The 24,088-nt window shown below is 39.9% G+C and overlaps 1 protein-coding gene across 2 annotated transcripts; it reads left to right on the top strand.

The window, feature by feature from the left end:
- Positions 1–2,276: 2,276 nt before the first annotated feature.
- LOC137264877 (post-GPI attachment to proteins factor 4-like) lies at positions 2,277–23,584 on the top strand. 2 transcript variants are annotated; one of them, XM_067800226.1, is made up of 2 exons: positions 2,277–2,541; positions 22,333–23,584. In XM_067800226.1, exon 2 carries the CDS (start codon positions 22,346–22,348, stop codon positions 23,576–23,578), a length of 1,233 nt encoding a protein of 410 aa, XP_067656327.1. In that variant the 5' UTR covers positions 2,277–2,541; positions 22,333–22,345; the 3' UTR covers positions 23,579–23,584. The 2 variants fall into 2 exon arrangements, with proteins under 2 accessions (XP_067656327.1, XP_067656326.1); XM_067800225.1 differs by lacking the exon at positions 2,277–2,541 and adding an exon at positions 11,313–11,338.
- The last annotated feature ends 504 nt before the right edge of the window (positions 23,585–24,088 follow it).

Below are 24,088 nucleotides of genomic sequence, written 5' to 3'. Positions count from 1 at the left end.
TTGTATTCCACTAACAGAAAAATGTAGTCCTGTAATTTACTGTATTTATCCATTTTTTACATCGAGTCTAAAATGTTAACACAGAAACATGCCTATGTACAGCTTTCCCATAATTACTTTGTTTCCTAATAGACTTTTTAAAGCAGGTGTTACGGTATGTGCTCAGCATGGGAGGCAACACTTGTGGGGTTAAGACTGAATCTTAATGCGTCAAGAGTTATCCCCCCTTGGTGTGGCCGACGGCTTCCTTTGATAACAAGGCAGAGTTGACAGCAGAAGAGAAAAGAAAGTTGGTCCTTGATGATATTAAAAGGAGTATGAGGTGTGTAGCTACAATTTATAATTTAAACTGAAAAGCCAAGACCAGAGCTCGCGACTCAGAACCTGTACCCGGGGAAATCTAGACTTTAAATCTCTAACCATTTTAGAGTTTTAAAATTAGCATTGCTGAAAGGGCAGGGCAGTCGGGAGAATAATGTGTTTAGGGACTATGAGATAGGCTAAGAGACCATAAAACATCCACAAAACTAAGACTTTTGAACTGGTGTAGGACTTCCGAAAATCGAAATTGTGATAATACATGCATTGTCTTTCCTGATGAAGGTTCTGTCAGACATTTTCCGTACCGTATGAAAATTTGGACAAAAGATACCGTGAAACCTATGTTTATTTTGCACTGGAAATATGACGAAGGAACGATATGCTGACATCTTAAATAGTCCCCTACTTCCAATGTCCCGAACACTGTATAAAGACAATAGGATTTCACAGCGTGATAACGTACGACCCAAAACACACTTCGGGCAACACAAAACAGTGACTGTCTGATGACAGTTTCGTTCAAGTTTTAGACAAAAGCCAGTTACAGCCCAGATCTTAACGCTATTGAGAATGTGTGGGGACTAATGAATGACAGAAAAAAAAAAAACAAATGGCTTAGAAATATTGAGGATATGAAGAAAGAAGTGGTCGAATATCGTACACACTGTCACACAACTCCCTACTTTGATCGGTAGCGTACCTGGTGGCATTCAGGCCTAAATTTCAGAGAGAAGAGGCCTCAAAAATGAAAAGGCACTTAGACTGTAGAAGAATCATATCTCTACATATTTATCTAAATAAAACTCCCATAGTTTATATGTAGCATATATTACATGTTTGTCGGAGCAACTTTCCCAATAATTTCTGGAAATAATATATTAATGCTTCTCGTGAGAGGCGTCTCACGGGATCATCGTATACGTCGTTTTGTAAAGTATATTTACTTCGTTGATGAATCAAAGTCCAAAGCTGTAGTTGCATGAAATGCAAAAATATCTCTTCATCCAGTGATCCACTCGATTTCAAACTTCGCAAGTGTAAATCACCGATTTTATGCATTTGTATGAAAGAATCTTTATGTAACTGTCAACAAAATATCTCTTCATCCAGTGATCCACTGGATTTCAAACTTCGCAAGTGTAAATCACCGATTTTATGCATTTGTATGAAAGAATCTTTTTATGTTACTGTCAACAAAATATCTCTTCATCCAGTGATCCATTCGATTTCAAACTTCGCAAGTGTAAATCACCGATTTTATGCATTTGTATGAAAGAATCTTTTTTATGTAACTGTCAACAAAATATCTCTTCATCCAGTGATCCACTGGATTTCAAACTTCGCAAGTGTAAATCACCGATTTTATGCATTTGTATGAAAGAATCTTTTTATGTTACTGTCAACAAAATATCTCTTCATCCAGTGATCCACTCGATTTCAAACTTCGCAAGTGTAAATCACCGATTTGTATGAAAGAATCTTTTTATGTAACTGTCAACAAAATAAACAGCAGAACCCTCCCTGCTTATAGAGGGAGGGAGCCAATGACCTGTGATCCTTTATTATACCGTGATACTGCTTAATTACATGGTGCTTAAAGCGGCGTAAAACAATACTCACTCACTGGCAACATATAGTAGAAACGCGCTTGCTGTAAATAACACTAAAACTATATACGCGATGTATATCTGCAACAGCTGCATGTCTTGTCAGGAGGACCCTCCCACACAGAGACCAGTAGACTAACAGTTAGTCTCTGACTAAATAAGTTTGATTGCAACAGATATATCCATTTAAACTGAAAAGCCTAGACCAGAGCTCGCGACTCAGAACCTGTACCCGGGGAAATCAAGACTCTAAATCTCTAACCATTTCGAGTTTTAAAATTAGCATTGCAGAAAGGGCAGGGCAGTCGGGAGAATAATGTGGTTTAGGGACTATGAGACAGGCTAAGAGACCAGGAACAGCCTGGCAGCACAGCCAGTGTGATGTTTTCCACAAATCGTTCCAATTGATTCATGTTTCTGTTTCCACGGAAACCGCTTCTTCCCGCAGACGCGATTCATCCGGGGTCTTAGAGTCTCCATTTTCGTGAGACAGTGAGATCGCGAAGGCCGAGGACGAAAGTAACCTTCTCGTTCTTCGAGAGCAGGTCGTCACGACCTTTCGCATTGTGCAATAGGATTCCATTGGAGCGAGAGGCCGAGAGACAACAGACACGTGAGTTTTGATCGAGTTCATGTTTTCAGAGTGAAGGATTTAACAGCGTGGGTGAGGGGATCCTATTTTCGTGGGGCATCACTTTCATCCTTTTGACATGAATTGGAACCCGTCATGTAAACCTGAGCTTCATATATGCAGTACTCAATAGATGAAGATGTACATATGGTATCAAATGAACTTCTAGCTCGTTGTCATCACACCTCTGTAGCTATAACTCGCGTGTCACAATCCTCTCCTTACATCTGACAAAACTTAGCATCTGCTTCTATCCGCCCTGAGACAGCGAGACAGATAACAGCGGGTAAACATTGCCCTCCCTCGCTATAACGCTCACCACGGCTGCATAAAAAACATATGAAGAGGCAGTAGTTGCGTTCGTTCAAGCAAAATATGTCTAGTTGATTAAGAAACGCAATGATAAAGTTAGACAGAAGGAATACACATGTTGAATGCCGTTCCATGTTATAACGGGGACCGATTGTGTCTTTTTGTCCCCTTTAAATTCCACGTCTCCGAAGCATGAAACAAAGCGTCAGTGTTACATAACATTGTCGTAAATTTCATGTCGTGCCACATGATTCCGCTATACTGGTTAGACCCTGTATTTCTCCGATGTCACAGACGCAGGACCTCGATTTAAAACCCGCCTGACGAGGGGCCTCGATTAAATGCGGCTAGGTGTTTATCTACACCTGGCGGTCCGTGCATATATTTCGCTGAGAGACGGGGGGCGATTGTATAAATCGACCATGTAGCGCTTTGGTGACCGCAGCTTCCACACTAGACTTGCACAGGTGATTAAGATAAGAATTAATAGTTTTAGATGATAATTTCGTACAGATGATAAATGACAAACTGGAGGTCCTTAGAGACTGCGCTGATCGCATAACTAGACTTGCCTCTTTCGAAGGATAGAATTACAGTACATCAATGGGCTCAGCGTTCTTTGAAGACTTGGAGCAAGGCTACTTCCATACCTTAAGACGGACATACTACAGTCACAATGCTTTGTACAACGGCCCCCGGGTCAGATTTTCTAGTCGAAAAATACCGGCAGGTCCGCAGCGTCGGTGGTTAAGCGTCCGTTCGTCCGGCGAAGACCCGGGGCCCGGGTTCGATTCCCTTCATTGGTACAGGGTTTGAAGCTTATTTCTGGTTTTCCTTCCCCGTGATATTGCTGGAATGTTGCTAAAAGCGGCGTGAAACTCAACTCACTCGCTCAGGAATACTGACAGACGACAATGGTAACTTGATTCCGATTCCGATCTTAGCAGTGAAGGAGATTGTACAACAGAGAACGTGATAGACTGTTTAGTCTCTGAATATACATAATTTGGATAGTAGTGAGTGAGTTTAGTTTTACGTCGCTTTTAGCAATATTCCAGCAATATCACGGCGGGTGACACCAGAAAATGGGCTTCCGAAAGTTTGTACTCATGTGGGGAATCGAACCCGGGTCTCCGGTGTGACGAGCGAACGCTTTAACCACTGAACGCTACCCCACCGCCCCAATTTGGATAGTAACAAAATTCCCGGGGTAGAATAGGCCTTCAGCAACCCATGCTTGCCATAAAAGGCGACTATGCTTGTCGTAAGAGGCGACTAACGGGATCAGGTGGTCAGGCTCGCTGACTTGGTTGACACATGTCATCGGTTCCCAATTGCTCAGATAGATGCTCATGTTGATCACTGGATTGTCTGGTCCAGACTTGATTATTTACAGACCGGGTGTGGGTCCTAGTCATAAATCTACGAAGCAAACACCTGTATAAGCCGCGACAAATCCGCAATTATGTTTATCAAGTAAATAAAACTTGCTTCCTGAGTAAATGTGATAAGTTCAGATAGAACCTTAGTGTAAGGAGACAGATTGCAATGCATCAACCAATCTATTTATTATACAGCGAACACATTACATTATTATTATTGAAGAATTACTGCTGTGACTAGTCACTGGTTATGTTTTATCGATCAATATAAAGTGCAGCTCAAAGTGGATGGGTAGACCTATTTTTATCATGATAAAATTATTAGTAATTATTATTATTGTTTTCTTATCATAATGTGCAGTGAATGTAAATTACAACCGTTGGTGGAATCTGCAGCTACAGAGTGAGTTATTATCACATTCAATAATAAACATTTACATCATTTCACAGATAAAAGGTGAACATAGGACACAGAAATATTTTTCGAACACTATTTGAAATGGTATGTAATTAATCTGTACATGAGCAATTAAATCAAACCGTTATGGTGTTGGTCATACGGTGTACAATTACAACAGCAGAATAACAGCCAAGCTGTTTCATTTTTGTGCTTAGCAATATTCCAGCTATCTGTGAATAATCGAGTCTGGATCAGACAATCCAGTGCCAACATCAGGAGCATCGATCTGCGTTATTGGGATACGATGGCATGTGTCAACCAAGACTGACTATCCCATCAACTTAGTTGTATCTTACGACAAGCATGTGTCATTGAAGATCAGTTCTAACTCAGATCTCCACGGGTGTTGCACCATGTAACAAGACTCAGAGACACAAATTACTTCTCTCACAAGTTGAGAATCCGTTGCAGGACGTTCTCAAAGCGCCTTCCAAGGGACATAACTCTATAGGGTTCGTTTGAAATAAAGTTCGGTAGGTAGGGGGCGCGAGAGTCGATTTCAAGCAACGTTACATAAATTCATTCGAACTACCTGATTTCGTATCGTAATCTCGATACGTTTTCGGAGTAAATGATACGGTAGTTTCGCAGGGGGCTAAAGGTTAGTATTAAGCTGAGATATGCATTATTGATTTTTAGAGAAGTGTAGCGTGATGTGTGCCTTTAAAGGGGCACTAATGCGGAGCAATTTCCGTGGACTGGTGTAAACTTTTGTTATTGTTTTTCTCCCGCGAGTACCCGGATGATATCCCAGAATTCGTGACTGGTTCGTGACCTCTGCTGCGCAGTCCGTAGGCGCAACTGATAGTTTAATTATAGACAGATCAACTGAGGTGAAGCCATTTTTTACTTCATTACAAATGTATTATGAAAACAAATGAAACACTTTGAAGGTTAATCATCAGCCAGTGGTAGAAATGGTAAAAAACTATTAGGACGGAAAAATAACGAAGCCAATGTACGTCTCTATATTTTGTCTCATAACCCTAATTAGTTTATTGTCATATTTGTATGATTCTGAAAATTAACAAAAGAACACACGATCTGCTTATACTCATAGTAAATATCTAACATAACAGCAACATTTATACATTGTATAGATTGCCAATGTGGATCCTATTTCACACACATACGCGATCTAGTGTGTGTTTTCTGTCATACATTTTCTGCTGAATGCTACAATAAATAAATTAAAACAAAATGCAAATAATGAATGTAAAAAAGACTAATTTTATAGCAACAGTGTCAGGCTACTACCTTATTCAGGGGTGTATCCATCAATATTCACGTAAAAGAAATCGTATTCCATTCATCTGCAGCTGGTAAATCATCCTGCTCTGTGTCGCGTGTCTTACAACTGTCTCATTTGCGAAAAAGTAACACATCGTATCACGTCTTTCGATGGTGAAAACAAGATAAACCTCTCATTGGTCTCCCAAGATAGCACACCTGGCAACTAATTGTATGATGTCCACTATTCTAAGTAATTTAGTTAACCAATAATGAGCAATCAATCAATCAACGCAAGGGTGGTTAATTCTTTGAAGGGAGGATGTTGTTTTTGCACTCACACTTTACGACAGGGTGTAGTCATCTACACACTCTGCCTTTTGACAAATCCGCTAGAAGATAAAAGTAATTAATCAATCAGTGTGTTATCGGTTAATCCTTTGATCGATGTTTGCTTTTGTAACTCAGCTGATAAAACCTCTTGCATCACTTACATGCCCACATTACATAACATACAATACATTTGCCATTACAGACCTTAATTTATAATGTTGAGTATTTACTCCAGACAGGAGAAATGCCAAATGGGAATCTTTGTTGAGTAAAAGTGGTGTTACTACTAATTATACCTGATAAAAAATCATTAATTGACCATCCAGGGAATGATGACAAATAACACGTGTATTTACACCATCAAGCGCGGGTTACAGCAAGGAAGGTGTAATCTCTGTGTCGCATGCAGCCTGAAAACACTTATGTCCGAAACTGTTTTGAGGATACCAACGGAATTTCGTTACATAAGGAATACACACTGGCATTTGCTGTATACTTTGATAAATAGGTGAAATAAGGGTTTTTTTTACGTAAGAAAATTTTCAGATTTCTCTACCAAAGGCAAAGCCATCGTTTTTTGTTTACGAATTCAAATAAATCAACTGTGTGTTTTTATTATCATAAATAAGAAACCATTGTAGCTACCATAGCTACCAAAATTTACGTATGATATTTGCTATCACAGCTCAACCAACACTCAAAACTACCGAAATATAAAGCTTTGCAATCTTCCGTACTGAAACAAAAGGCTTGCTACGTGCCCGTAGACATCATATTTTGATGTAACATGATTAAATATCGAGGTTAAAAACGCAGAAATAGGATAAAATTGGATCAGTAACTATACCATCCAAGCATCCTAAAAGTACTACACTGCTGGGATATTTGGTTACGATCGGACAAGGAATACCATGGATATTTTTAAACAAATGGCTTATAATGGGCATCCGGCCTCCTGACTGTTTAGGTGAAAAAAATCTGCTAATATGGACAGGAGCCCAGTTCCTTTGTCCGTCACGGTCGAAGGAGCGGGCGCTGACCAAATTGCGGTTTGGTTTCGTAATTAGACCGTTGGCGAGAAACATTATTCGCTCCGCATCAGTGCCCCTTTAACATGCCATATTGTACACCGGCGGGCCATGGCGACATATGCATGAACGTGAATCTGAAATGCATAATGAGTTTGTTTTCACTTGGCAACTGAAGCGAAACTCAAGTACGTCTTTGGTTTCCTTGTTGACATCACCTAGATTGAAAGTGAACTCATACTAGAAGCTGGTAGTGAAAAGCTAAAAGTCAGAGCAATGTGACATGACCCGCAGTATTTTCAAAATGACTGACTTAACTGAACGTGGGCACTAGTTTTTGAAATGCTTGAATGAAGACTGCTCTAGCGTGACTGTGTCCCGAGAGAAGTCCCGAAACATTCCAAGCAAATTCAAATTTACTGCTGAATTTCACTTTAAAGAAAAGTAGTAATTTAAATAAAGTGAAATTAAAATTGCGAGTCGTCATAATTTCTACTTTGCCAATTGAACATTAAATTTTCTTCATCTTGAGGGACGAGTTCTTTAACAAACGACCATAAATTCAAATCGCTATTATTGGTTTGTATTACAAGGGTGAAACAAATGTACGTGCGGTACGTGATGATCGTTAACTCTGACCAATCTTACTTGTTCTCGATGTTTCGTTTACTGTGGTCAGGCAAAGAGACCCATGAAGATCCGGGATAGAATAGGTCTTCAGCCACCCATGCTTGCCACAAATGGCGACAGTGCTTGTCGTAAGAGGCGACAAATGGGATCGGGTGGTCAGGCTCGCTGACTTGGTTGATACACGTCATCGGTTCCCATTTGCGCAGATCGATGTTCATGCTGTTGATCACTGGATTGTATGGCCCAAACTCGATTATGTACAGACCGCCGCCATACAGTGGGAAGATTGCTGAGTGAAATACTGTTTCACTCATTCATTCAGGTTTGCAATCGGTACATCGTGTGAAACCCTTTTCTGGAGTCTCCTGTTTTGATATTGCTTGAAATTTTTGCTAAAGCGGCGTAAAACCATACTCGCACGCTCTTTCACCTCTCTCATAGAAATGCAGTCTCAAAACATCATTGCACAATTTTTCAATTTCTTTGACTTTAAATACTCAGTCTATTAATGGAATATAATGGAGAGAATATAACCGTTAACTTCTGCAACAGGCTTCATCCAAAACTACGGCAACGGCTGTGTAGACAAACCATCAGCTTGTCACATCTATGTACCAAAGGTCAAGGTCAAACATATAGGTCCAGTTCAAACGTCCAGATTCCTATTGTGCTTCCTGCGTTTGTTTGCCAAGCGAATGACTCGAACACAATGTGCGCTTTGTATCGTTCCACCCCGTCCTGGTCTGTCTAGACTAACGCTTAGCCTCTGAACATGTACTCACTGCCAAAAGAAACGCGAATAGTGCAAAACCGTGATACTGACCGTGGAAAGTGAAATCATTGCGGTTTCTTTCTATTGTCGTTTCTTTCACAAAGTCAATGATAACTCGATATAAAGCTCTTAGTGTGTTGATTCTGCATATGACATAAAAATTCAATAAATCAATATTGAAACCACACAACGCATTACTTAATGATTTGTCCTTTATAGGGATACAAACGTTAACGTCAGTGATGAGTGTGACCTCCATCGGCATCAGCAACAGCTGCACATCTCCTCCCCGTGCTGTTGAAGAGACGTCAAATAAACCTCCTGGGAATGTTTTCTGAGCGTCAACAACACTCATTTGCAGTGTTGCAAGTTGACTGGTCGTACTCAGTATTGGTGAATTTGTCTTTCCATCACATCACAGAGGTGTTCGATGGAATTCAAATTTGGGCTTAAAAGCTGGCCAACCCATGTTCTGGATGTTGTTGTTCTAGAGGAATGTCTGTGTCAGTCTTTCTGTGTGCGCTGCAGCGTTATCTTGCTAAAAAAAACAAGATGACCTCTTTGAGCAGAAAAAATGACGACTTACTGGTCTCAACACTCTAGTAACACTCTAGTAACACTCTAGTAACACTCTCAGTAACACTCTAGTAACACTCTCAGTAACACTCTAGTAACACTCTCAGTAACACTCTAGTAACACTCTAGTAACACTCTCAGTAACACTCTAGTAACACTCTCAGTAACACTCTCAGTAACACTCTAGTAACACTCTAGTAACACTCTCAGTAACACTCTAGTAACACTCTCAGTAACACTCTAGTAACACTCTCAGTAACACCTCTACCACGACCTAGTCCATTGTTCTGAAAGATTACATGTTGAACATGACGTCCTCAGCTTTTGGCACCCCAAAACATAAGGGAAGGCCCTCACCCAACGATCTCTCTCCAACCGTGAGAACCGTGCACCTTGACGACGTCATATTCTCACTTTGCCGTCAGTGGTATCGATTCAAAAGCGACTCTCAACTAAGATGGCGATGTTTGCCACTGACCATTGCGTCAGTTGCGATGGACTGCTGCCCAGTTCAGTCGAGCACGTCTATATCGTGAACCAATGTAAGGTAGAGATAATACTGTGACGTACAGTATTGTCACTGATGGTTCTGTTGTGTCTTCCTATGGTGTTACGGACTGTTTTAGTAGGAGGTATGAAGCGGTTTCGGAAATGAGAGATCACAAATTAATGTAGCGGTGTTGCCGGTATGACGTTACACGTGGACGTCCTCCACGAGGGTGGTCAGCTACTGTGTTTGTCTGCTGATAACGATCAAGTAATCTGAAGATGTTGGGCCGATGTGTTCCATATTGACTGACTGATGTGTTCCATATGCTCTAAGCGGTTCTATTGCTTTTTGACGTTCGTTGGCTCTTAAACGTGGCTTGCTCACTGTTGCATGAAAATGAGAATGCCGAGGTTTAGCAGTGTAAGTTCCTTAAGTGGCATCGTAATATCCAGAAAATGCAGTTGTAACTTCACAACCTGTCTTTGCACGGGCAAAATGAAAAACATTGAGTTAATATTTTAGTGATGTGTGACCTCATGTATGCTGCTTGTTTTGGGGGGTGGGGGGGTTGTTTTTTTTGTTGTTTTTTTAAAAAAAAAACAAAAAAGCAAACACTTTTCTTCTTTTACCGCGAAGTCAACTACATATCAGAAACCTATTCAACACTGTGGATGTACGTCACAGTACATATTCATGAATTTTGCTTTTCTTTTGGCGATGAGTATATATAATTTGATAGTGTCAAATTATCCCATACAAATTAAACAGAAGCGGCAAGTGCGATGGGAGTCTTGGCTGTAGCATTGCATGAAGGGAATATAATGCGGTTTATTGAGACAGACTTAAACAATAGTTATTTACACTCAGCAATATTATAGCCATATTGCGGCGGTCTGTGAATTATCGAGTCTGAACCACACAATCCAGTTGTGGCAGTTGGATAGCCTAGTGGTTAAAGTGTTCGTTCGTCACGCCGTAGGCCTTGTTCGATTCCCTGCGTGGGTACAATGTGTGACCCCTATTCTGGTCTTCCCCGTCGTGATATTGCTGGAATGTTGCTAAGAGCGGCGTAAAACCCAACTAACTCACTCACAATCAAATGAACGGCATTATGAGCTTCCATCTAAGCAAATGGGATACGATGAGGTGTCGACCAAGTCTGCGGGAAATTAGATGATGGTGAGCTTCTGTACCGATGGTCTTCAGCAAAAGCGTTACTTTCAAAACGGTTAATTGTCGTTTCAGTTTTTAAAAGGGCGCAAACAGATTAGATCAATTCCTATAAGATTGAGCACACAAGCACGAACGCTATGTCGAATGACAATGTACGTACATGTATAGTACACAACACGTTGAAGCCAAGCTGATTAGAACACACTCGTATCTCATGAAGCTGACCTAGTTTCATTTTGATAACGAGTCGAGGAAACATTTGTCACTTTGTGTCGTCACTTGAAGCATGCGGTCATGAGGAGACACTCATAATACACTGGATATTAGAAATGTTATGAAATAAGTTCGGCTAAACCGAACACTGACACAAACGGATTATCCGATGACGCGCAAGTAAGTTGGTTTTTTTTGTTTGTTTGTTTGTTTCATAGAGCGATACTCCTGTCCTTTAGAAAAGTAGAGGAGTATTATATTCAAGATACGCGAAGCTGTAGGTACATGTTTGTATGTATGAACAATGTGGGATCAATTTTATGCAAATCAGATCCTGACATTGTAATAGTTGGACGTTACATGGAGTGACCTTTGTGCATACCGGGTGGACTTTAGGAGTTGATATGGGGTGGCTTTGTTTCAGTCTGGTATTTTTGAACTAGGTTTGCTCACTGGCAGCCAGCAGATAATAGGTCATTCTGACTTACCCACCACCCTAAATTTAAAGAGATTAAAGAGGTGTAGTGCAGTCGGGTTAGTGATTACAGTGCTCACCATGAAATTTCGTCCTGGTGCGTGACACTAATTAGTCTCATCCAGGTGAACGGTGTTTACTGTTCATGAATTGAGGGGTTGATTTCTATTCGCCTACATATCTATTCGTCTGCATTCGTGAAACAACACTTCATGGTCTGTTGACCACAGATTATGCAATGATAGAGGGGCGTCACCCCTATGTTCTGAAACTGGACTGTTTGAAAGAAGCAAAAGAGGTATACCGAGGTATAAAATGACTTTGTTTACGGTTTAAACATGTTTATTCGTGAAAACGAGTGGATTGGCAGACAAGCTAGAAGCTTATGTTAATGCCTTTCCAATGCAATTTACAAAAGTAAACAAACCAAAGTTCTAATACAAGATAGTCACATGACAAACCACACGGTTAATGCGCATGATGCCAGTTGATGGTTAATGTTTCAAAAGCAACCGATATATTTCTTAAAGCTAATAATTCTCAACCATATTTAATATCAAATCTACAAGAAGCAGTGACGAAGAGGTAGACAGAGTTTAAGATGGCTAGATTATCAAGATCATATAATTCATTATAAGATTGTCTTTAAGCTGTTTCCATATTTGTAATATTCTGCATCATTTTTAGTACAGTGTAGTTAGGACAGACAAGTAGATCGTGTTGGGTATCTTCACTATGAGCGCCACAAGAACAGGAAGGATCGTTTGAAAGATGTCTTTCAAGTTAATGATAGTTCAAATCACTACAGCCTTTTAACGTCATTTGGTAAAGCATTCCAAAGAACTACCGTACTTGGTGAAAATGATCTTGAATAAAGAATTGTTTTTACACGAATGGTTTGTATGGTTATATGAAGTTATAAGTTCTTAAGTTATATGAATTACTGTCGCGACGCTGCCGGGGACAAGAGTACATAAGTAGTCTGGTGCATTGTCGTTGATCATTTTATGGAAGATGGTTAATTTTTGTATACGTCTTCTCTCAGTAAGAGGAATGAACTTAGTTTCTCCATATAGTTTGTTATGGCTTGTTCCTCTTGTCGCCCCAGAAACTGTCCTTAATGCATTTAGCTGTAATTTTTCTAAAGCGGTATCCTGAGCAGAGGTGCAGTTGTCCCAAACGCGACTGCAATAATCAAATAACGACAGGATAAAAGACTGATACATAATCTGAAGTGATCTACGTGATAAACGATATTTCAAACTTCTCAAGCAGTTTATCATAGGAGTAACTCTATCTACAATACTATTAATTTGAGCAGCCCAATTAGCGTCCTTTTGAAATATAAGACCTAAGTATTTATGTTCATCAACTTCAATCCCTTGCATAAATAATGGTTCTTTGGGGCTGGCAATCCGTTTTCTGCTAAATTGAATTGTTTTCGTTTTTTCGGGCTTGTCATTTATTAGCCAAATTGATATTCTTTGTCAGTCGTCATTTAGACTCTTTGCTGTTAAAACAGGATCTTCTATCATTACATACAAGGATGTGTCATCAGCAAAAAGACGTATGTTGCAATTAATATTATCCACAAGGTCATTAATATATGTTAAGAATAATACAGGCGCTAAAACTGAACCCTGCGGAACGCCTGCCAACACAGGAATATTTAGAGTTATATCCGTTTATATGTAGCTTCTGGACTCTGTCACTTAGATAACTATTTACCACTAATTCCAAATGTCTGTAATTTATTTAAAAGTCCCCTATGCCATACTTTGTCAAATGCTTTACTTGTATCACAGAGCACTGCTCTTACTTCTTTACCTTATCCAAAGCGCTTTATGCAAATCCATTAACAGATAAGCTGTAGAATCACCAGGAATAAATCCGGATGGCATTGTACTTATGATGTTATTATCTCTAAAATAATTAAATACGTATTTATGAACACGCTTTTCGAAAACTTTAGATACGCAACTGGAAAGGACGACAGGTCTATAGTTGCCACATTCATTTACTGAACCCTTCTTTTGTAAATGAATTGCTGATACCTTTTTCCATATCTTAGGAAAAACTGCTGCGTGAAGCGGTTTGTTAAAATGATAATTTAATAGCACGTAGTTTGAGAAAGGTATTTCCAATTCCATCTGGGCCAGTAGCTTTTCTAGTGTTTAGAGAAAGCAATATGTCTTGGACATCGCGCTGTGATAACTCAATACAATCTAATCTACTTTGTGTTATCATAAGTGGGGGAGGAGGTGGGCGATCCGGATCTGGATATTTAATGGCATAAGGAGAAGGAATATTAGGAAGACGATTTCCCCAGAATGATTGGGTTATGTACATTTAATGCCCAATAGATGTTCACAGAGGATAGATTTGAAATGTTTCCTACACAGGATTACTCAGAATATTTTAGCTAATTTACATTAGAATGGAATCAGAGAATCATCATTATGCATATTTTGTAAACGGGCATGAGAGTCTGTATGGCATCTACTGTTTAAGAGCAAGTTTTTGTAAAGGGAGTGTGGACCGAACTGTCCTCATGGCTCTGGATGTTGGCGGAAGGCCAAATTGAATTAACATTAGAAAATATATTATTTGGTTTTAAGATGAAAAATAACATTATCTAACTGATTATAAAAAAGAATACTTACACTATGAGCAGAAAAGGAGTTATACCTAAAACCTTCCACCAGATCAATAGTGAGATAAAGCAAAATTACAAATCATGTAAATGTGTTGCTTTTGCACACAGTGACCAAGCGAACATGTATCTCTTGGACGTAAATCAGTCCCTCCTGGATTCCGCGGCAAATTTAAGCAAATTCTTCACCCCAATTTTCAATATTCTGCAAAACATTCTGCGACCAAAACAGTTAGAAAAAACAACAAAAACATTATACAGACCTTCATGTTTTAATTCTCAAACGCAGATATAAAGTTATGTTGACAGTACACATCACATCACATCATGAGTGACAAAGCACCCACACCTTTTTCTCTGTTTGAGAATTAAACAATCGTTGAAACTGTAACCTTGAATTGTAACAACTTCCGGTTCCATACAGACAATATTATACCTAAAAGAAATCTGAAATATTTTCAATTTTCAAGATGATCGATTTTGAGAATGTAATTGCAGTGTCAAATTCATCTAATATTATTTGACAGTCTAAGTAAACTTAGTCTCAGTGTTTTTCGTTTCACTCTACCACAGAGTCTAACAAAACCTAGTAGAAGGTCGCGTCAAGTAACGTTTGAGCAACCAATGACAGTCCAGTCAAATGCGAGATGCTTAAATAGATTTAACCAATTACACAACGGCTACTATTTAGGGATCGGAGGGACTTTTAAAATATTCAGGTCACCGACACAGGTCTCTCCACAAACACAAATCAGCATATAACACAGTTATTTGACCAGCAGTATATACGCTTTGCGGTTTCTGTTGGCATGGTTACCATTAGCTTATATTTCCGCAAGATAACATCCTTGAATATTGTCAAAAACACTATTTTCAGCGACTGTTAACTCACCATTGTCATGGCTGTACGTACACCGTGTGCATCACCCGGAAGCGATCGTACGCTAAATAGCATTCGGAATCGTTCGGGTACGAACCTTTTCGAGATAAAAAGTTCAAAAGGGATGTGCGAATGTGCACTTTCGCTGTTTGGTAAGCTGTGTTCTGATTGGTCAATCTCAAAGGTTACCTGCCGCGACCTCCCATAAGGTTTTGTTAGACTCGGTGGTGGAGTGTAACGAAAAGTACTGAGGATGAGTTTACTTAGACTGTATTATTTGAAAAATGCCTAAAACTTGCTTTATTGATAAAGTATCTTTAGTCATGATTATTTTGAAAATGTTGTCACAATAAATATGTCAGTCCTTTTATGTAACCAACCCTACTTTTGACACTAGCTCTACTTTTCGTTTCGGCTGACAGTCAGTTTTCACTCACTTTTTAAAATGAGCAAATTCCACGGCAGAAAAGTGGCAAATTCTGCACGGATTCTGCACGCAAAAGCGTTTTCCGCGGACCAGACGTTTTTCTCCATGGCAAGGTAAATTCCGCGATTTTTTCTGCAACCGCGTAATCGCGGAATCCAGGAGGGACTGGTAAATGTTCCTTATACTCTACATCTAAATAAATAATGGAATTCGTACTCGATCTATGTTCCTACTCCACTAAATATTCTTACAACGACAATCAATCAAGATAACTACTGTAGAACCCTGGTCCAGCGGTTTCACTATAAGAGTAGGGGTGCATTTTGTCATCCTAATTACTCAGCTTTGATTTTGTTGGCGCTTGGAAACGTAGGCGATCAGAGACCGATTCGAGGTTGTTTAATGAATTTAGTGAACACTCTTTATCGTCACCGTCATTATATAATGATATATGTGGTGGATTATGAATCCAGTCACAATGGCTGACCAACAAGTGAATGTCAAGTTTATTCCCAAAGGTAGGGACAGTCTTTACACGATTTTCCAGAAATATAGGTTCACAACTAAGAAAAGAAGAGGTACACCCATCCATTGGAACTGGGTCCAGAAAACCTGTCATGCCACGGTTAACATCAAAGACAACTTTATGACGTCCTTCAGAGACCAGCATGTAAATTTGAATGACAGTAATGATGTATTATCTGCGAGAACGTCCCATTTTGACTGACGTGTTATCGTCTGAGAGAATATGTCTACTTTGAATGGTAGCAGAGAATATGTTACCCATGTACATATTTGTCGAAACATGTTACAGTGGAAGCTGTCAAAACCGGCATCTGTCCAATCCGGCAAGTGGTCAACACTGGCATGAAATCTCAGTCCCGTCATTGGCTTGTACATTTATCATCAGCTCTACAATCCGGCACATTGTCAGAACCGGTTTATTTCTTCAGCCTCAATGAATGCCGGTTTAGACAGCTGCCATTGTAGTACATCATTGAACAAGCGAATGAACTGATAACTGTTTTGTATTTGTCTCACCTTACATTACTTTGTGGGGGAACCTTATTTCGCGGGGAGCAAAATTTAAGAGACACCTATTATTCCACATGAGTGATTTGCCCATTAGAACAATAGGTAATGGGTAAACGATAAGACTCCCAGATAACGATAACGGGTCATTTGCGTGCAGAAATCTGTACTTCCAGTACACGAACGTCGGGTTAGAATCGGTGTTGCGTAATCGGTGTGTCTCATAGACTTGTTACTTGGAACGACATCCGCGAAGGTCCGAGTAAGATCCGTGGTATCATCTAAATGTATCAAAAATGGTCAGACTGCCATTACACACGAGTTGTTTGGCGATTGAAAATAAGGAAGAGAACGTATTTGTGGTTCGATAGGCTTCATTCATCGCTCGGGTATCTGAATAAACGGTTCAAGACAGGCGTCAGAACACAGACCTCATGGATTCACCATGCCTTACCGATCAAGGGAGATAACTAATATTCCCTATACCGCAATTTTGCTTCTCAGCAGCTTATTGTCACATACTATAAGTAAAAATCAAACACCAAATTTAAAAGTTAGTGTAGTTTATTAACTAAATCTATCTTATTTACAATAGTTCATTCAGGCTTGCCTTCACAACTTCATTCTCACATCAGCAAACACCCTCCTGCTCCATCCCTGAGTTAGAAGGCTACAATATATTACTGAAAAATAGGAAAATAGTTATTCCACGATCTGGAGGCATAGGTGTAGCAGTGAAAGACTACCTAGTTCCAGAGACCATAATCTATTGTATGGTCTCTGCTAGTTCCATATGTTACTCTGTTAGACCTTGATAATGAAGTTGTGCTATGGGTAACGTTAGCTGGTTGTTTATTCAATCTAGCACATCATGTATATTTAGGTGTTGCATATATACCACCAGAATGCTCTAGATTCTCAAATGTTGACATGTTTGAGTCCATTGAACATAGTCTTACATTATTATCAACTCATACAGACAACACCATCCTGACTGGTGACTTCTGTGATTGACTATTGTACCTTTGATAGTCATATATCTGAAGATCTTGATCTTGATGATATGCAGTCAGAAGTGGACTCAAGGTCTTTCCGTGACGATCTGGGTATTCCACTACAAAGAACATCTCAGGACATTGGTCAATCAAATAATTATGGTTTTAGATTGGTTGAGCTATGTAAATGCTTTGGTTTATTCATCTGTAGTGGTAGACTCGGTAAGGATAAACACCAAGGTAAAACAACATATAAAGACGTCAGTAGAGTAGATTATGTCATTTCTTCACCAAACGCATTGCCCTTATTTAGTATATGATTTTCATATTGAAGAAGTTTGTCCAGTGTTATCTGATGTACATAAACCAATCCATTTCAGCCTATATACATCAGATGGTCATAATACAAACCTGTGTCATGATTATATCACTGCTCATAACAACACAAATATTTCTGACAATAAACCACGTAAATTTATTCCAGATAAAGTTGATGCATTCCTCGAAAACATCCGAAACACACGGTACATGAAGACAAGGTCACTTAGGGAAGGTCAAGGTAACCCAGTCGAGGTTGTGAATGAAATAGCTCGTGAGGTCACGCACGTGCTTCTTGATTCTGCGCGGAAAACGTTTGGGGTGTTCCTTATAAGGATAACACCACTACTCATAGTAAAATAAACACTCACTCAAAGCCATGGTTTGGACCAGAGAGTAAGAAAGAAACGCAAGTGATTTTTAATGCAAAACATACGTATCACAGGACCAAAACAGATGTGAATGAAACCCTTTTTCGCTAAGCATGTAAAGATTACAAGAAAACAATGAATAAGTTTATTAAGAAAGTTACGAGAAACACATCATTTGTCCTCAAAACGATATTGGAGACTGTTGAAGGGTGAACTGAAAGAAGATACATGTCCTATTACATTAGTTGAAGTTTATGATCATTTCAAAGAGGTACCTGAAATCATTTATGATGACATTATAGATCCAGATGAAACAATAGACGCCCCAGACTATAATGCTGATGAACGCAATGCTGAATTAACTTCCTGGGAAATAGTTTCTGCCCCCAAAAAGAATCAGAAGTCGCCTGGCCTAGAGCAGATATTAAATGAGCACTTATGGTCATCTGCATCAAAACTGCTACCTTTTAATGTGGAATATTTTAGTGTTGTACTTCAGACTGGAACCTCACCGGACACATGGCTTACTGGCACAGTTAAACCTATCTATAAGAAAACAGGAAATCGTATGGAACCTAGTTCATATAGGTCGATCTCTATCTTGAGCTGCTTTGGTAAACATTTTACAAGTGTCGTTAATGAGAGACTAAGTAATTTTGGATCATAATGACATAATATCACGTCCAGTCCGGTTTCAGAAAAAAAGTTTCTCTACAACAGACAATGTATTTGTTATTCATAATCTGATAAATCGTATGAAAAAATGCAAAAAGAAACACTTTTGTGATGTTGTCGATTTTCCTAAAGCATTTGATGTGGAGAATTGGGCTGTGGACCAAATTAAGACAAACCCGTTATTAAGGATAAAATTCTGACTTTAATTCAAAATGTGTAAGGACATTAACTCATGCCTTAGATTCTCAACGATCGGATTTCTTTGTTTGCCGATCCGGAGTTAGACATGGAGAAAGCATGTCCCCTCTCTTATTCTCTGTCTTTCTAAATGACCTAGAATCCCCCCTAACGAAACAGTCTTGTGTTCGTGTTCAACTAGAAACAAATGATGATCATTTCATTTTACATTTCAAACTGCTAGTCCTACTTCATACTGACGATACAGTCCTCCTAGCCGAGACACATGACTAACAAAAGACACTAAATAAATTTGCAAAATATTGCGTCAAATGGAAACTTCAGGTTAACATAAATAAGACTAAGGTTGTCGTGTTTGGTTCCGGGTTCCGTGCTTGTCGTAAGAGGCGACTAGCGGCATCGGGTGGTCAGGCTCGCTGACTTGGTTGACACATGGCATCGGTTCCAAATTGCGCAGATCGATTCTCATGTTGTTGATCACTGGATTTTCTGGTCCAGACTCGATTATTTACAGACCTCCGCCATATAGCTGGAATATTGCTGAGTGCGGCGTAATACTAAACTCACTCACGCTTAGGGACATTCCCAAATGCTTTCATTATAAATCACAATCTTATCATAGTCCTGACCTCAACAATAATATTACACATATTTTCGTCTAAGTTAAGGTTACAATTTTAAGGTGAGTACTAAATCTCAATACAAATACAAACAATTAATTGACCTATTCTCATTAAAAGACAACATCTGAATATATAGGGAAAACAGCCAACCTGACGCACATACACTTTCCAGCTGGTTGCCAACTCACAATCTTCAAATGAAACCTTATATCCCCTCCAAGCTACTTGACTGACCTAAGTCTACTACCTAGCCACGTAACAGCAGCCTGTCATACTGCACAGCTCAGACAGAAACAATAGCTCACCGATTAGATCACCGCCCTTGCTCACAAGTCCTCGCTCCAAACCTGTCGCACTTCAAATTTAACGCTCAACATATATTATAATAATTGTGATATTGACACTTATCATCGCACCCATCAGGCTGTATATAGTCGATACAGTTTGGACATAACGTTGACTGACATACGCAGCTGGCGTATGGTGACATGTGGGAGCATTTCTAGACGTCATACTATATACCCTTATATTGATGAATGCATGTCCGCATAGTATAGAAAGCGATGATAGCTGCGCATGCTCAAGGGCAACTATAAGCAGAGTGCATAGAATATTTCGGATGGATCTAAGTGCTTACAGCCAGTTATGGGGTAGGTAAGTGTCACCAGCAGATATTTGCTGATGAATGTACTAAATGCAGGGCCCTCGGGCGGAAAATAAGGTACAAATAATTACATAATTGTTGAAATGGTAACGAATCGCGATGACGAAAATGTCTGTAGAATTCAGATGTGATAACCATAGATACACGAGACGTTATGGCAGTGATCAGGATGATAAGTCAATGTGTGGAATCGAACCTGGTTCTGCAGAGTGACGAGGACAATCATTAGGCTACACCACCGACCTCCAGACGTCATGAAAAATTGCCGGGGTTTTACTGTACCTTCACCCGAGAAGATCCCGGCAAGCTCTTCAGGAAGCCATGCTTGTCTTAAGACTTGACTGACACGTGTCGTCGTATCCCAACTGCGTAGATAGTTATGCTCACGATGTTGATCACTGGATTGTCTGATCCAGACTCAATTATTTACAGACCACCGCCACTCACTGGTCGCATATTTCTATCCATGTAACTCCAATATTCCTCACAGTCTCTTGTTACCCAAACCGTCTAAGACAATACATTTGGGGATTATTCAAGAACTACAGAGCTATAGTTTGGCATGAAATGCACGTGGACCCGTTTTTTAGCAAGTAACTATTCATCCAGTGATCCAATCGATCCCAAACTTTGGAAGTGGATGTTTTGCCAGACAACCTAATCACATTGTAAAATACCGCTTTTATGCATTTGTATGAAAGAATCTGTCCATGTAACTGTCAACAAACTAAATAGCAGAACGTTGGCAGCTTGCAGAGGGAGGGAGCCAATGACCTGTAACCAGTTGTTTGTAGAGTAGGAGGTTTAACCATTATTACTTTGCATAACAGCTGTACCATGTGCCAAACTTTGTAGCTATTCCGTTATCCCTCATGTTATCCCTTAGGTGGGTGGAATTTATATCAAACTTCAACCTACAGGTACGTCTCGTTTCATTTCTAAATTAGCTCATATGGCGACGTGCATGCGTGTATATGTGTGGCTGCTTGTACCTGCCCAGACTTAAGATGGTTTTTTTTGTGCAAGGTGACAGAGATACCATGCCACAGTTAAGCATGAATACACCACTCAGACACATTATGCTGACTCAAAGCAGACCATTGCTTGTTGTACCCATTAATGCGGAGCACCAGGCAGGGAACAAGAACGCGGTCTGGGATCGAACCTGAGACATTCCACTGTCAGCGCGGACGCTCTAACCACTACACTACGGAGGTGGATATAAGGACACTGTAGGTGTGATGCATTTGTGTCACGACGTGTTCGTTTCATTGTGAAACAAAATATATCGCAAGGAGTGAGTGACTTTAGTTTTACGCCGGTTACATCACTATTCCAGCAATGTCACGGCGGGGGACACCATAATTTGGCTTTACACATTGTACAGCGGAAGCTGTCAAAACCGGCATCTGTCTAATCCGACACGTTGTCATCACCGGCACACAATCTCAGTCCCATCCACGACTTTATCTTTACATTTATCATCAGCTCTACAATCCGGATTATTTCTTCAGTCTCAATGAGTGCCGATTTAGACAGCTTCCACTGTAATTAGTGAGTGAGTTTAGTTTTACGCCCGTTTTAGCAATAATTATGTTCTAGAAATGAGTTTCACTCATTGTACCCGTGCAGGGAAACGAATCCGGGTTTTCAGCGTGATGAGCGAACACATTAACCACGAGACTACCCATCGCTCTCTATCATTAACTGGTGTCGTAGATGTTAACGGCTGAAACACACTGTTTTGTTCTGACGAGCAATGGAGTTATTCAGGGCGCAGAAAGACGAAGTGTAACATTTTAATTTGTGTCTAAAATGTGAGATGGGTGTTTACTTATAGTTCTTATTTGTTTGTTTTTCCAGACGGCGTGGCGGTATGCTATGGTGCTCCAGTTGCATAAAATGTGGAGACGTTGTCCCTAAACAGATTGTTCTTCTGTATGCTCTTACGTTTCTCGTTTTTCTCCCTCTAATATGCATCAACCTTCGCCATTCTTTGTACCACCTGCGTTTACACGACGCAGAAGAGGAAGAAACACGCCTGGTGACTGAGAACGACCTACGATTGGTCGAAAATGAAGAAATCATCAAAAAATACAACGAGTCTGTGATTCAAAACAGCCAATCAGGGCCCACGTTACATTCTGAAGATGTAGACGTTGGAATTACTGTGATAACGGTTTCGCGAAATCGGCACCGTAAAGGCGGCTACAAGCCAAAGTATCTGACTCAAGTTGTCGGCCGGTTACTCGGTCTGTTAAACAACACAGCGAATCATTCCAAACGGAAATACGGGTTGTTCGTGTGTAACGTCGACGACCATCCGGAGACGTATGATGAACTGAAACCTTTGAAAGTAATCCTACCAACTTTTCAAATGTATCAAAAGTCGCGGGATCCAAAAATTGACATTTTCGAAAAAGAAAAACGGGACTACATATTCTGTTTGGAGGAGACTCTGAAACGAAACGCCTTGTATGCATTTTTGGTGGAAGATGACGGATATCCTCACAAAGACCTAATCCCAGTTTTAGAACGAACTATTGACAGTCACGTTGAACAAAAAGCCTTGGCAGAGTTTTCACCAAAAGTATTACCGCGAAATGTGACGTACGTGAAATTCTACCACCCGGAACGGTTGCTAGGATACATAAGCACTGAACTGGAACGACTTCCTGAGTTGTTTTCCGTTAGTTTCGTATTCGGAACTCTGATGGTTATTTTATACGCGCACTTTATTCAACAGTGGACTAGGAACAATTTGAAGGTGCTATGGTTGATTTGTGTTCTCTATTGTGGCCTTGTGGCATTGTTCGTTGGGCGCGTTAACTTGATGGAGATGCGAAGGATGTCTGTGCAGACGTACCAGGTCACCTCGGCGCCATCTTGTTGCACGCCGGCCATGTTGTACCCCAGACAAGGCGGTCTTGAAATTGTGAAACGGCTCAGTGCGGTTACGTGTAAAAGAAGGTACGGAAAAGACATGGCTCTGGAGGATATTCGCAGAAGACATGGATACACGGCCCTGATGGTTCAGCCAAACTTATTTAAGCATATTGGTCTCTATTCTTCTCTACGGAAAGGGGTGATAGATCCTTTTATTGTCTAACATATGGTCATGCGTGTTTCAACTTCTACTTGCACAATGTCGATGTCATTTTATAAGCTGCAGAGTAGTAATGATGTACATCGTGATAAAACATAATGGGTTGATAAAAAATAATAGCGACAGTTACCACTAATGCCATAAGTACAATATTTCCAAAAACATTATTACGGGTAGACAGAAACGTACGAAAATTTACTTGCTCATTCGTCTCTTGAAACGTCACTTTGAGTGAGATGTTGTTAAACGCAGCGTAAACCTAAACTCACTCACGAGTAGTGTGAGGTTTTAAATGACAAATGAACTTAGAGCTGTTATAATTTCGTTATATACCTGTCATTTTCCAACACAATACGTTTATCTCCATTCTACTATATCCGCGTTATTGCGATTGTTTTTTAAAAAAGTCACATGGTGTTGGACAATCAAAGGTGTATAATGTGATTGTATGCTTCTGAATGGCTTTGATTAGCCAATCACAATCCGGTATTTATTGAAATCATGGTAGAGTGT

Source organism: Haliotis asinina, chromosome 15, assembly GCF_037392515.1.
Source record: "Haliotis asinina isolate JCU_RB_2024 chromosome 15, JCU_Hal_asi_v2, whole genome shotgun sequence".
Lineage (NCBI taxonomy): Eukaryota > Metazoa > Mollusca > Gastropoda > Lepetellida > Haliotidae > Haliotis > Haliotis asinina.
The sequence above is the reverse complement of the archived record's forward strand: the minus strand, read 5'-3'. Positions and strand labels throughout refer to the sequence as shown.